Source organism: Globicephala melas, chromosome 11 (genome assembly GCF_963455315.2).
Source record: "Globicephala melas chromosome 11, mGloMel1.2, whole genome shotgun sequence".
NCBI lineage: Eukaryota > Metazoa > Chordata > Mammalia > Artiodactyla > Delphinidae > Globicephala > Globicephala melas.
The window spans coordinates 73,623,990-73,637,947 of record NC_083324.2 but is presented as its reverse complement, the minus strand read 5'-3'; the positions used below and the strand labels follow the sequence as shown (position 1 = coordinate 73,637,947).

The 13,958-nt window shown below is 47.5% G+C and overlaps 1 protein-coding gene across 4 annotated transcripts in view; it reads left to right on the top strand.

Annotated features, from left to right (window-relative positions):
* CLIC5 (chloride intracellular channel 5) overlaps nt 1–13,958 on the top strand; it is a 198,011-nt gene that overhangs the window by 142,591 nt on the left and 41,462 nt on the right. For all 4 annotated transcript variants that reach the window (XM_060308967.2, XM_060308963.2, XM_060308964.2 and 1 more), the window contains 3 exons: nt 109–218; nt 3,991–4,116; nt 11,967–12,073. In XM_060308967.2, the coding sequence (XP_060164950.1) occupies nt 109–218; nt 3,991–4,116; nt 11,967–12,073 (343 nt within the window). The remainder of the gene's footprint in view (nt 1–108; nt 219–3,990; nt 4,117–11,966; nt 12,074–13,958) is intronic.

Genomic DNA, 13,958 nt, shown 5'->3' with positions numbered 1-13,958 from the left:
GCATGGACTTTCGGTTCTGCCCAGACTGGTGTCTGGCTGTTACAGTCCTATATTCCTTCTTGCTGATGTGCACGAGCTAACTCAGGACTCTGGTGCTCTTCTTTCTAGGCTGGAATCGATGGGGAAAGCATTGGCAACTGTCCCTTCTCCCAGCGCCTCTTTATGATCCTCTGGCTGAAAGGAGTTGTGTTCAATGTCACCACTGTGGATCTGAAAAGGTAAAGGATGAAACATTCACGAGCAGGAAGAGAGACTCTTCCATGAGGGAGGGCGAAAACCTCGAGGCTCCCAGCAACCTCCTCCTCACACCTTGCTGGCCAGAGCCCTAGAGCCCTAGTTACAAGGGAGGCTGCAAGAGTGAGCAACACCCTTGGAACAGAGCAAGTCCCGATGAGCAAGGAAGAAGGAGGGAATGGACAACGGGTATCTCGACTGAGAGTGTCTGGCACAGAGATGGGCGCAGCATCTAAAAATCTGGGAGGGAGCCATTCTGGTCCTACTAGTGCCCCCAAGCTAGGGGACCCCAGCCGGACTTCAGGCGTGAAAGGTTGAGTTTCCGAGGAGCTGGGATCCATACTGTTTCTCCCACTATGTTCGCATCTTTAGAACTCCTTAGTGTGAGAGCTCTGGGTTAGAGACCGGGATGGAGAATTACTAGTGTTCTGCTTTTAAAGTGCAGTTTTAATGGCTGTTGAAAATACGGGCATTGCTCACCATCACAAGCCCCACTGTTTCCATCTTGCTTCTCTTGCCTCTCCTCCGCCTGTCCTTTAAATGCTGACTGGCTCAGGCTCCCTCCCTGGGTCTTTATCACCTGCCACAGCTTTCCCCCAGTGAGCTTAGCATACTCTCCCTGTCACCTTTATGTCAATTACTCCATACCCAGAGCCCTGCTCTCTTCTAGATATTTCCACTTGGATTTTCTGTTATCACTTTGAAATCAGTGTGTCAAAAATTGTACCTTCATTCTCCCTTTGAATTGGGGTCCCCTCCTGAATTCCTTTGTTCTTCCATTTTCCGAGGCACTGAAATGTTTCCAGCTCCCTTCTCTTGCCACCCCCATTGTCCATCAGTCACCAAGCCCAGGGCATTCTCTCCCCGTGCTGTCTCTTACTTCCAGGTTCTCTTGTCCATTCCCAAAGCCCCCACATGGTGTGGGTCCCACCACTGGCAGCTGGACTGTTTCTCTCTTCTTCAGACTGGTCTTCCTCCTTCTGGTTTCTCTCTGTCTCTCTCTGATCCATCCTTTATATTATCATAAGGATAGTCTTCCTAAAATAATCCTTTCATCACGTGGCTCTCCCTACTCAGAAAACCTCCTGACATTTCCCATTGCCTGCAGCATAAATGCATCTGCAGCCCTCCTTTGTCTTTGCCTTGGTTCTTCCCAACATGATCTCCCAGGGCCTGTCTGCCTCTGGCAGGCTGGACCACCTTCTGCTGCCCTTGTCCCTCTGGCCTCCAGCCGTTGCCTGGGATGCTTCCTCTGTCTCACAGAGGCTCTCTGTTTTTCCTGAATGGAGAGATGGTGCCCAGCCCCCAGAAGCAACCCCCTCCCCTGGGAAGCTTCCCCCTCCCACCCTACCACTCTCAGGCAAATCTATCACTCAGCCTCCCTCCAGACTCACCCTGCATCTATGGTCCATTTTGTATCTCACCAGTTTACGATATCTACAATCCCGATGCTTTACAACTAGTGCATGCTTTCCCATAAAAAAGTCACATAAAGTGTAACCCTGTGACGGAGATCTTATTTCTTCATTCTATATGAGGAAACCAAGACAGACACATTTAAATGACTTGTCCAAGGCGCCCACCTGGAATTGGAGGGGCTGCCACTAAAAACCCGATCTTCTTGGTTCAAATGGCACGTTCTTCAGGACACGTCAGTTATGAAGTTTGTCTTGTCATTCGCATCAGACCTTCAGTTCCTCAAGGGCAAGTCGAGATCATGTTTTGAGTTTCTTTGTATCTGCCACAGCAGCCAATGCATTCGTTCGGGGCCCTGACTAATTTCTGTCAAATGAATGAAAACACACACGAAATGCAGACATTGTCTGTGACAACTACAGAGGGCAGACTTTCCTGCAGTTGGAAAGATTGGCTTCCTTCAGTGGAGAACAGGAGGTCTTTGGAGTATCATCTGTGAAAGTAGACTCGTATTTGTCTGGGGATCAGGATGGGAGAGGGAACCATCCCAGCATTCCTTAGATCCTCACACGGCTCTTTCCTAGCTGTCATCACATCCGATCCTGCCAACACCCCTTGAGGTGGGCCAGGCAGGTATCACGACTCCAGTTTTATAGATAAGGAGAATTGCTTACTGAAAAAAAAAATTATATATATATATATATATATATATATGTATATGAATTAAGGAATTTAAAAAATGTATGATACAGTGAAGTTTAGCAATTCCTAATAAAACTAATTTCTTATCCCGGCATCACCATGTATTGGTGGAATGACCTTGAATCTTCTCTTTTCTGAGCCCGTTGCCTTACCTGTACAATGGGGATAAAAGTTATGCCTTGTTTCTAGAGTTATTGCGAGGATCTGATGAGGCAGGCCATGGACCACTTGCATTGTGTTGTGCTGGCTTGTAGCAAGAACACCGCACGTGCTGCCTCTTCTTAGCATCATCCTGCCCTCCTGGAGCTGGCAGTCCAGGCAGGGAAGGAGAACTGATATACATTAAATAATCTGTAAGTTAGACTTGGCAATATGTAATTAAGTTCTAATTACATAATTTCATAACTACTGAAGAGGGTCAACAAGGAGAGGGGGCCACCCCTGACCAGTGTCCACTGGCAAGGTCAGCTGAGCTCCAGCGGTCAGGGCAGTACTTCCCAAGGATGCCAGACTCCAGAGCCCATTGTTCTCTTGAGTCCTAGAAAAAGAAAACCATCCTTCGCAATTTCTGGATCTTTAAGCCACAGAGAAGTCATTGCTGAAAAATAAAATCAGTATAGATTTTCCCGCCCTGCTGAGAACCCAAGCATTGCTGCCTTAGGTGAGCTTTCGAAAACAGGAGGAGAAGGTAAAGAATGTCTGAAAGGAAGAACACTCACAAAGCAAACACAGGGACCAAGGAAATTCGATTTTAGAAATGCTTTTCTCAGTGTCAATTGTCTGAGGAGTTCCAAGTGCCGCAGAAGGCAGCTGGAGAGTGTGCCTGTTGGGCAAGGATGTGGGAGGGGCACCTTAATTGAAATTCTTCTCTTCCCCTCCCAAGCTGATTACGCCAGGAATGTGTTTCATTACAGACTCCTCTTCCCCGTTGTTTACTCCTTTTGGGTTCCTCCATCTAATGTTTTCCACGCTTGCCTCCCACAGGAGTGCGGCATTCTCAGAGAGAGCGTTTGGGGTGACTGATGGTCCAGCCCTGCCTGGGGAAGTTTCCATCATTATCTCTCCTTTTCCTCCCTCTGTCCTCTGTGCAGCCTTCTCCCTGCCCACTTCCCTCCATCTCTGCACCTCCATTCTGACCGGCTGTGGGGAGCCCAGAAGCTCAGCCTTGGACGTGAATAGGGGCCCATGGCAAACAGAAGGTCACTCCCTTCCCATTGCGCAAACCTTAAAGAACAGAGAAGATGGTTCTTCGTGTAAAAGCGTGACTGAATTCATGAATGTTTAAAGTTTGGGATTCTGCCTCGTGCATTTTTGTAAAGCTGATGGGTGAAGGACCTTTTGAAAGCAAAGCCCAACTTCCTCCCTGGGTATCAGAAGCTTGGCTTTAGCTTAGATATTCACCTGTGATCACACTGCTTTTTCAAAGTCCATCCGACTTGCTCCTCTCTCACTGAATCCCACCGGTCGGATATCCTGTGTCACACCACATCCTTCCAGAATCTCTCCAACCTCCTCTGCCCTACGCCTCACACCGGGTCTGTTTTTGCCGATGGGCGTCTAATGGACAGTACACCCTGGGCTTCCCTGTCCGTGAAGCACCCTGGTGTAAGCCACCCCTGAACCTTGCTCTCTCCACAGAAAGCCAGCTGACCTGCACAACCTCGCCCCTGGCACCCATCCGCCCTTCCTGACCTTCAACGGAGACGTGAAGACGGACGTCAATAAGATCGAGGAGTTCCTGGAGGAGACTTTGACCCCCGAGAAGTAATGAGCTGCTTGTTTCTGGAGCTAATGACAGGGAGGGGGTCCTTGTGCTTTTCTAGATCCTGGGGGAGATTTCCAAAGGAGCCTCATCAATCCAGAGCCCAGGACCCTCTTTGCAAAGAGAGAGTCCCGCGTGGCCCTCCCCACCCCCAAAGGGATGCCAGTCTCAAACCTCCTCCACAAAGTCCAACCCCAAGAGTTGATGCCCCTTAACGCCAGGTCCCTCGGCCTGAGTGAAGGCCAAGGCTCCCTCATTGCAGAACAAGAGCTGAAAGGCCGACGAAGTGAAAAGTCAGCTAGGAGAGAGGTAATCCCATGACTTAAAACCACACCAAGGTATGAATAAGAGTCATAAATCTGACCCTGTCAGGTCGGAGCCCATAATTAAACATGAAAAACACGGGCTGAAGGCAGTTCCTCTTCTGAAAACAGGCTCAGGGGGAGGAGAGACCGGAGGGCTGTGGGTCCTTGTCCGGTAGATAAGCTGCTCCTGATGGGAAAAAGGAGTGAACAGAAGAGAGGAGAATTCTAAAAGCTGCTGGAAGCTAGACTTGTTCATTATACTCTACTGAAATCAGGGATTCAAACAATCACCTTAAAAAAAAAAAACTGGAACAATAATATTGCATATAGAGTAAGATGTGCACGGACTTTATCCTGTGGGATAGTCACTGAAAAGCTTTAAGCAAAAGTGTTGGAGAATCCGTTTTCAGGCTTACTTTGGGGGATGGGGGGAGATGGGGAGGGCAGAGGAGGAAAAGCTCCTAGAAATCAACTAGGAGGGAGCCAACTGGTGACATTCCACGTAAGATAGACTGGAGGGCTGAGCTAAGGCAGTGACAGGGAAATGGGGGGAGAGGGGTAGGAAGGATTTTAGGACATACTCAGTAGGTAAAATAAGTGGGATTGACTATAAAAATGACCATCTTGCATTTATTTTAAAGTTTTATTTTTTAATTGATATTTATATAGCCCTCACTTAGTGGGCCCTTAAAGGTAGGTGCTATCATTATCCTAATTTGATAGCTGGGGAAACTGAGGATCGGAGAGGTTAAGTAACTTGCCCAAGGTCACACATCTAGCAGATCACTGTTAAATCAGAACTCCCAGTCGTGATCTAATTAGGCCTCAACCATTTATACATTCTTCCTAAAAATGTATCTTCAGCCATCCACATTAGGACAGTTTATCTCCATAGTGAGTGTGGAAAATTGCCTCAAGTCCAATAGACTTTAAAATAAATGCATTGATTAAATCAGCTGGGCAGCCCCACCCGTAATACCAGGCCAGCCCCTATGCTGAAAAGACCCCCAGGGGGCTCAGCCTCCTTCTTCCTCCCTTGGGACTCAACCTCACTGCTGGCTCTGGTTTGGAATCCAACAACAGAAAATGAATGCTGTTTTCAATAACTAAATAGGGTTTGGACTTTGTCTGGGAGATCGAGAGGGGAAAGTCCACGATGAAGTTAACATTTTCCCTTCTAGAAGTAATACCCGCACGCAGGAGTCCTTGCTTCCATCAAGGCCAGTAGGGAATGGGAAACTGAAACAATGCGGAGGATGGATAGCCAGCCTGGTGGGTGGAGGCGTGCAGGGTTGGGCTGGGCTGGGCCTGGAGGCCTGGGTCCACTCCTGGATCTGCCAGTGATGCACTGTGACCCCTCGAACCAGTCTCTTTCTTGCTCTCGGCCTCCATTCCCTCCCCTGTGAAAGGATGACCCTTCATGCCCATCTTAGCCAGGCTCCCTCAGTCCCCGTTCAGCGGTGCCTTTGGGGGGCTGTTTCTCTAACCCAGGGCTCTCTAATCGATATCCCCAACAGGACCAAGGGGGCCCATGAGGATCCCCCCCCCCCCCGGAACTGTATGCCCATGTGTACAGGTAGATTCTTCCAGACGAGGGCCATGATCAGATTCATCACCATATCATCCGATTCTGGAAAATTTCCATGATCCCAATCAGGTTAAGCTATGCAGGACATAGACGCCGCCTCTTCACTTCTCTCTCCACCTGTCCTGAGCTCTGCTTCATCTGGTCCAGGTCCCTCTGGACTGCGATATGTGTAGGAGGTTTTACTAAGTCCATTCCTGACGTGTCAGTGACCCTACGGTCCGCCACGCCACAGTAGCAGAACCTCAAAACTCTGAAAATGCACAACTCCAGGAGGGCACCAAGGTGGGACCCTAGTGATGAGGCCATCAACCATTTCAGAGCCCCCAGGAGTGTCCTTTAGCTGCCTTTGTATGGATCAGACTGGGGTAGGTACCATAATTACCTCCCAGGAAATGTCAGCAAACCTGTGCTTCAGCCCTGCAAAGGGAGACCGGCTGTTCTGCCCACAGCAAAGCTACCCACCTCGGCTGGCTTCCCACCAACTCTAGCTGGGAGGTCGGTCAGGTGGCCCATGTCCAGAGGCCCCAGGAGGAGGGCAGCCTGGCCTTCTGGTTCTCTAGGGGGCAGCAAAACCTCCGTTTCTGTTCCACAAACGCTGGTCGGCATGTGTTTCTCATCACACTGCTGTTTGTAAAAGCTGCCAGAGAGCCAAGAAATTGTGGGAGCCTTTTTCCCCTTAGCTCTATTTTTTAAAGGAAAAAACCCACACACAAACACTCCAGCAATCTTTTTAAAAGATCACATTGGGTTCCACAAAGCATTTGGTGTCAAAGTGAGGAATCTAGGAAGTCAAGAAGTTTCCAAATGAGACGAACTTCCATCCTTCTCCTTAGACTGACCCAGTTAATGCTGCACAGGGAAGCGTCGGGATTATTGTTGACATGCTGCCTTTACCCTTCATCCTCATCCTCATGGAATGGCCCGAGTTAGTGGGATCCAGAAGTGAGAGTCAGGAGACCAAAGTCCGGCCACCTTTCTACACAGCGCTTGTTGTGTGAACTTGGCCAAGCCTCGTGCCCTCTCAGACCCTCCCCATTCCCTCATCTCTGAAACTACATAGTCTCTAAGATGCCTTTCAGCAGAAGTTCTGTGATTCCATGAATTTTTCAAAGTGCTTTCCCAGAGCCGGTTGCGGTTTGAAATAAACAGTGGTAAAAATTCAGGGGAGTGAACGGGTAAAGTCTAGTTACATGTCTTGTCATTTAGTCAGTCAACTATCACTCAAGTATTAACAGTGTTCAGAGCCATACCAGAATTGGAAGACACTTTGAATTCATTATTTTAAGAAATGTTTATGGATATTTCATGATAGTAAAAATCACGAAGTTTCTTCTGATCCTCTGGGAGGTGGAGAAGCAGCCTCAGTACCAAGCACAGGATGGCATAGTGGCTGAAAGTACAGTAAGTCCCCTACATATGGACGAGTTCTGTTCTGAGAGTGTGTTCCTAAGTCCAATTTGTTCATAAGTCCAACAAAGTTAGCCTAGGTACCCAACTAACACAATCGGCTATATAGTACTGTTCTGTAATAGGTTTATAACACTTTTCACACAAATAATACATAAAAAACCAACAAACACAAAAAATAAAGAAAACATTTTTAATCTTACAGTACAGTACCTTGGAAAGTGCAGTAGTACAGTCCCACAGCTTGTGCTTCTTAGCGGTACCAGCTACATCTCACCGCTGCTTTTACGCTTGCTTCCGGACATCCGGGGCTTGCAGTAAAGATACTGTACTACTGTACTCTATACAATACTATACAGTAAAGTACAGTAAAGTACACAAAAAGCACAACCACTTGTAGAGGATGCATGCACGTGACAGCGTATGCCAGACATGTGAACTAACTTACATGATTGGACATGCGAATGCACGTTTGCATCTTTGAAAGTTTGCAACTTGAAGGTTCGTATGTAGGGGGCTTACTGTATGGGCTTTGGAGTCAGAATGCCTTGGGTTCTAATCTGAACCACCAGGTTGTGCTACACCGAAGTAACTAATTGACCACAAAATCTCAGTAGCTTAACAGAATACAGGTTTATTTCTCACTCATGCAGAGTCTGAGTGGGTAGTGTGGCCCTCTTCTCTTTTGTAGCTGTTGAAATACATTTCTTCCAAGACTCCTTCAGCAGGGAAAGAGGGAGGAGAAGGATGATGCAAAATATTTTTAAAGCCCAGGGTTATGAGTGGTTACATCACTTCTCCTCCCATACTATTGGTCAGAATCCAGTCACATGACCCCAACCTATCTGAGAGGGAGGGGCAGGGAATTGCAGAGAGGCACGTGGGTATTTAATGAGCATGTGTGGTCTCTGCTGCAGATAAATTACTCATTCCCTCTCTGATCATCAATTCTCAACATCTATAAACTGATGACGTCATGTTGATCTCGAGGGACTATTATTGAAGATGATACTGCTTAACCTAGTGCCTGATGTAGAGTCAGAGCTCATTATATGGCAGCTTGAAGAGCTAGAGAGGTCGGTGCCTCTTTTGTGACCGTCTCCCAGTAATCATAAAAACTACTAGTGAGCTTAGGTCTTAAATCCACAGTTCCCAGGGGTTGTCTTTTTATGAATAAGCCAGACCCCATCCACCTCCAGGGATCATTTGTTTAAGTAGCAGGGATAAGACAAGGCAAGCTCACAGTTCTGGAGCAGAAAAGTCAGAAGCATTAATCTGCTTCTCCAGTGAGGGTTTGGTGAGGTGAGGAAGCAGGAATAACAGAGAAGGGAGAGAGGGGACATCCTTCCACTTTTCAGCTTATTTGAAAACGGAGGGTCAACACTCAGGCTGCCAGAAGAGCCCCTGGAATCAGCAGAGGTCACCCCATGAGGACGAGATGACTGTTTCTCTTTTTCTCCAGTGTATCCCCAATGCCAGGGACAGGGCTTGGCCCCTGGTAGGTGCTTACTCCATGTTGGTTTAGTTGCATGTAGTCCTTTTGTTCAGGGGCGTGGTGGCCTATGGTTAGTCAGTGAGACGTCTTTTGGGACTCTAAGCCAATCAGAGCATTTCCATCTGCAATCATATCTTATTTTTTTTTGCTACTATTTACCAAAAAAAATTGTTTTGATGAGTGGCCAACTGTTTTACTTCCCAGAATGAAGCTTAAGTGCATATCTAAAATGAATGCATTTGAAATAAGATATCTTAAAAACAGAGTGGGGAGAAATTTTCATTATTGAGAGCAGGGGTTGGCCAACTTTCCTGGAAAGAGCCAGGGAGCATTTTTGACTTTGTGGCCATATAGTCTTAGTAGAGTAAAGGCAGCCATAGACAGTATGTAAGTAAATGGATGTGGCTGTGTTCTAGTTGTGAATGCTGAAACTTGAATTTCATATTATTTTCACATGTCACAAAATAATATACTTCTTTTGATTTTTTTTCAATTATTTAAAAGTATACAAAGTATTCTTAGCTCATGGGAGGTACATAAACAAATGTTGAGCTGGATTTGGCCCATAGGCCATCATTTGCTCGCCCTTGAGTTAGAGAAATTGCCCATCTCTTTGATTGTCACCAGATGACATCACAATCTTATTTCAAAGATGTTTCTATAAATGAAGTACTATTTGTTAGCCTTTTAGAGAAACAAAATGTACCCTGGAACCCACTTATTTGCATATTTAAAATGCAGTGTAAATATGGAGCTAAAATAAAAGCACTTAACATCCTGTACAGTAGCTGCCCCAAATCTAGTTACCAAACTCTGTAAGGTTAATATTTGAAGACACACTTCCCACAAGGACAGTCTTCAAGTGGGACATTATGCTGTAAAGTCAAATCTCGATGAATCATACTGCTTAGAAAACAGGATGGCCCTCGCACGGTCTCCCTGAACACATGTCCCTTTTTTTGCCTGTCTTGGATTTGCTGCCCCCCAATCATGTTTGGCCCACACTGGCCATGAAGAAATGGTCAGATTAGTGGAAGTCTGATCAAATGATGGCATAAATAAAAAAAACCCCAACAAACCCAAAGGAAAAATGCATTATCTAGGCCCTTCTCTCTTTACATTATTACCTTATCAAGACAAAACAAGGAGCACTTTCTATATATTAAAATAATTTAAGACATTCCATTTTAAGAGCATGCCTAATTCTATGTGAGAAAGCCAAAATAGGGATGGATGATCCTAAATTCCCTCATCTTGGAAGATTAACCTAGCATCCTGCAGGGACGATTGCTTTGTACCCCAAGTCAGAGCAGATGAATTGATGATTCCCAGGGTATTCAGGAAAATATGTGTGCAGAACCTGTGCAGAGCGCCCCCTCCTGGTGGTTGAGGGGAGTTCCTCCATGGTGCTCAGCCCAGCTCCAGGGGATGTTTTGGAGCTTGTAGGGTAAACAGCAGAGTCTGTGAGAGGCCACAAGACGTGGAACTTAAGATCTGGGCTTCCAGAGTGAAACTGCCTGGGTTGGGCTCCTGGGTCTGCCACCTGGCCACGTGAACTTAGACGAATTGCTTAGCTTCTCTGTGTCTCGTTCGTCTTCTGTGGGAAATGAGGCTAATGACAATACCAATGAAACTGTGAGGAGTAAATGATGAAACTGCGAAGGGGTTCGAACAGTGTCTGGCACGTAGTGGACACAGTACAAGTTAGCTTTTGCTGATATTGGAGAAGTGGTGTGATGCAGTGGGAGGGTCACTGCTTCAGCGCCCAAAAACTGGGTTCTCAGGGTCCCTCCAGTATTTATTCTCCATGAGCCCTCAAATAGCCATTTAACGTTCTCTGGTCTCCGGTTGCTTCCCCATAAAATGAGGACGATAATGCCTCTGTATCTGACTCTTGCCAGAGGGCTGGACCCAGTGACTTTCCGTGGACTCGTCCAATGGCAGTATCTGAAATTTGACAGCCACCTAATGTGGCCCAGGAGTGGGCGGTCCTGGCTAATGGTCAGTGGAGAAGCCAAAAAATGAAAGAGCACAAATACTTGTTACAGGCGTTTTGGTTCAAGTTATTTAAAACATTAAACCAAAAAAAAAAAAAAAAAAAGATTTTGCATTTTAAACATAAAGTAGCCAAATAGTTCTCAGTCCACACTGTTCACCCAGAGATCACAAAGGTCCACATACTTGGTGATGATGATGACCAAGCAATTGTCCCCCGTCTCCTCCCACCCTTGCCTGGCCAGCCATGTGAAATGTTTGTGAAATAATATTTTTTGAAAATTAGAATGGCTTGTTTTGATGGTGCCAGTGGGGTCAAAGCAAGTTTGCCTCATTTGGTCTCAAGGCCAGTAGGAGAGAGCCCTCACCCCAGTTTGCCTCTTATACTCTTCTGGCTTCAAAATGGAAGCATGCATGAGGGAGAGGCGCTGGGTCATTGCAAATATATCTCCATGCCTGGAAATAAGACAATTGTAAATGCTTGTCCCACTGACGTAGCCTGGTAGTTTCTGCATCTGATTCCTGCACACAAAGAAGAATATTTCAGAAGAGGACCATTCCTTTCAAGAGACGATTTCGAGGCCTCTGTGCCAAGGTGCCTAGCACCTCCTTGCTCCTAGAATTAGCTCCACGCAGCTAGGATTATAATCGCAGGCCTGGCAGTGGATAGTTATTTTAACACGGGTTGGGGAAAAGTCTGGGACCCCACCTGATGCAGAGGAGAACTCACTGAGAATTTTGACTAAGACCTGGGCATTGCCGCATCATTGTTTGTGGTTCCAGGAAGAGAATACACCCTGGACCCTCTGAGTGGTGCTCTGCTTTTCTGCCCACAGGCTGCATTCCTGGGCAGTTCTCCACACCTCACTGGACTCTAGTTTCCTCTATCATTGAACTAGAGATGCAAGTGCCCACCCTCCCTAGAGGATGGGTTGGAGAAACACCAAAAGATTTGTAGATCCTGCTAGAAACAAGAGTGTTTCCTGCTAGAAACTCATTGTGAGGCGATGGGAAGGGGCTCTGAGTTCTCACTGACCCTAGAACACTGGTCTTGCATTCCAGGTACCCCAAATTGGCTGCGAAGCACCGGGAATCCAACACAGCGGGCATCGACATCTTCTCCAAGTTCTCCGCCTACATCAAAAACACAAAGCAGCAGAACAACGCTGGTAAGTGGTTCCCTTCTACCCAGAGCCCCTGGTGGGACTGTCCCCTGCCCAGGGCATCTTCAGACGCTCCGACCAGAGAAGCAGCTGGAATCGGTGCTTTTATTCACTCGCCCTGAGGCCCCCTTGTTGCAGGAGAGTGGGTGGTAGGTCTTGCTTTCTGGCCAGTGCGGGAGAAACGGCCAGTGAGCCTTACTGTGGAGCTGGAGGAGGGATGCAGTTTGTGTCTGAGCCTGCCATAGTGCACATCATGACACACCGCACACAGGGTCCTGCCTCGGCCGTACTACCGTCTGTTTGTCCCCAGTTCATGACCCTGCTGCGCTCACAGGAAGTCCTGTTTGGAACAACACATTGCGGCTTCCAGGGGGTTGACCAGAGCCCATGGTGGGACAGGGCAGTCACCGTGGTGGTAAATGCTCAAGGCAGAGCCCGGCCCTCTGAATTCCCCCCCACGGCAAGTGCAGAAGGTGCTGGGAAGCCTCTTCTCCAAGCCTGGCTCAGCCTCCACCCGGCCCTTAATTTCTAGCATTGGCCATAGAACTCAGACTTGGTTCTCTTCTGGTGCCTTCTCAGAGGGGTTCGAGCTCCTCATTTAAGCTGGTAGCACTTTTAGTCCCTCACTTGACTTGGTCCGTTAAGCATGAGCTGAAGCAATTTGAATAGGACTGTCACATCGAGCATGTGTAACTTTAGAACAGTGTTAGTCCCTGTGAGGAGAAGGAAGAAGGATGGGGAAGTTTGCTTGCCCTCCGAATAGGAGGATGGAGCCCAGGGCTGAGCCAGGCAGAGCAAGGGCGTCACGAAAACTTCGTGAATGAGTGAGGGAATGAATGGTGATTGGCTGGACAGCACTTCTTGAGTCTTCATGAATGAACAAGGAACTGAATGTATATCAGACGAACACGCAATGGATCCTGAAACAAGGTGGTCCATTTGTTTGGACCACCTTGGAGCTAACTGCTGCAGGAGCTCAGAAGAGAAAGACATCTCTTTGGACCAAAGTGACCAGGAAAGGCAGCCAGGATGAACTTTTAGCAGGAACGGTGGTGTGGTGGGAAGTAAATGATCCAGTTAACAGCCGCTGTGGAGCTGGATCGTGCCATGCATAGAACTAGATTCTAGAAAAAGAACTAGAAAAAGACACGCAGTCCTCAAGGCCTCCTGACTGGTACAGAAGAAAAGGCTTAAGTTCACAAAAATACCAAGACAAGACGTAAATGGTGGCTTCACCAAAGGGAGTCTGATTATCTGCCCTGTGAGGGGAGGAGAGCGTATCTGCCAAAGGGGTTCAGGAGTAGGAAGGAGTCACCTCTGGGTCATCTGAGAAGATTTCCTGAAGGGGTTTCACCTGGGTGGTGAAGATCCAGGGGGAGTCAGCTGGCCGGGAACATAGGATGGAAAACGTGGGGAGGGTGAGAAAACTCCAGTGACAGAGACCAGAGAAGCATCTGGAGTCTGCAGTGCCAGCTGGGGGGACTGGATGTTATCCTGTGGGCAAGGCAGTCATTAGAGGTGCATGAAGAGGCACTGCAGCGAGAGTGGCCTTTTAGGGGCAAGAAACAGGAGAAGCATGAGGGAAACCTTTTAAATTTACTCAGCGCTTTTGCTTCGTTGATGTTTGCAGCCTGTGGTGTGTTGAGTATTATCCCGCAGTCCGTATCCACCTGGGACCTCAGAATGTGACCTTATTTGGAAATAGAGTCTGCAGATGTAGTTAGGTAACGGTCTCGAGATGAGATGATACTGATTTAGTGTGGTCCCTAAATCCAATGACTGGTGTCCTTAGAAGAAGAAAAGGGGACACACAGAGATGGGGGTGGGGGCATGTGAGACAGAGCAGGGATTACAGTGCTGCAGCCACAAGCCGGGGACCGCTTGGGGCCAC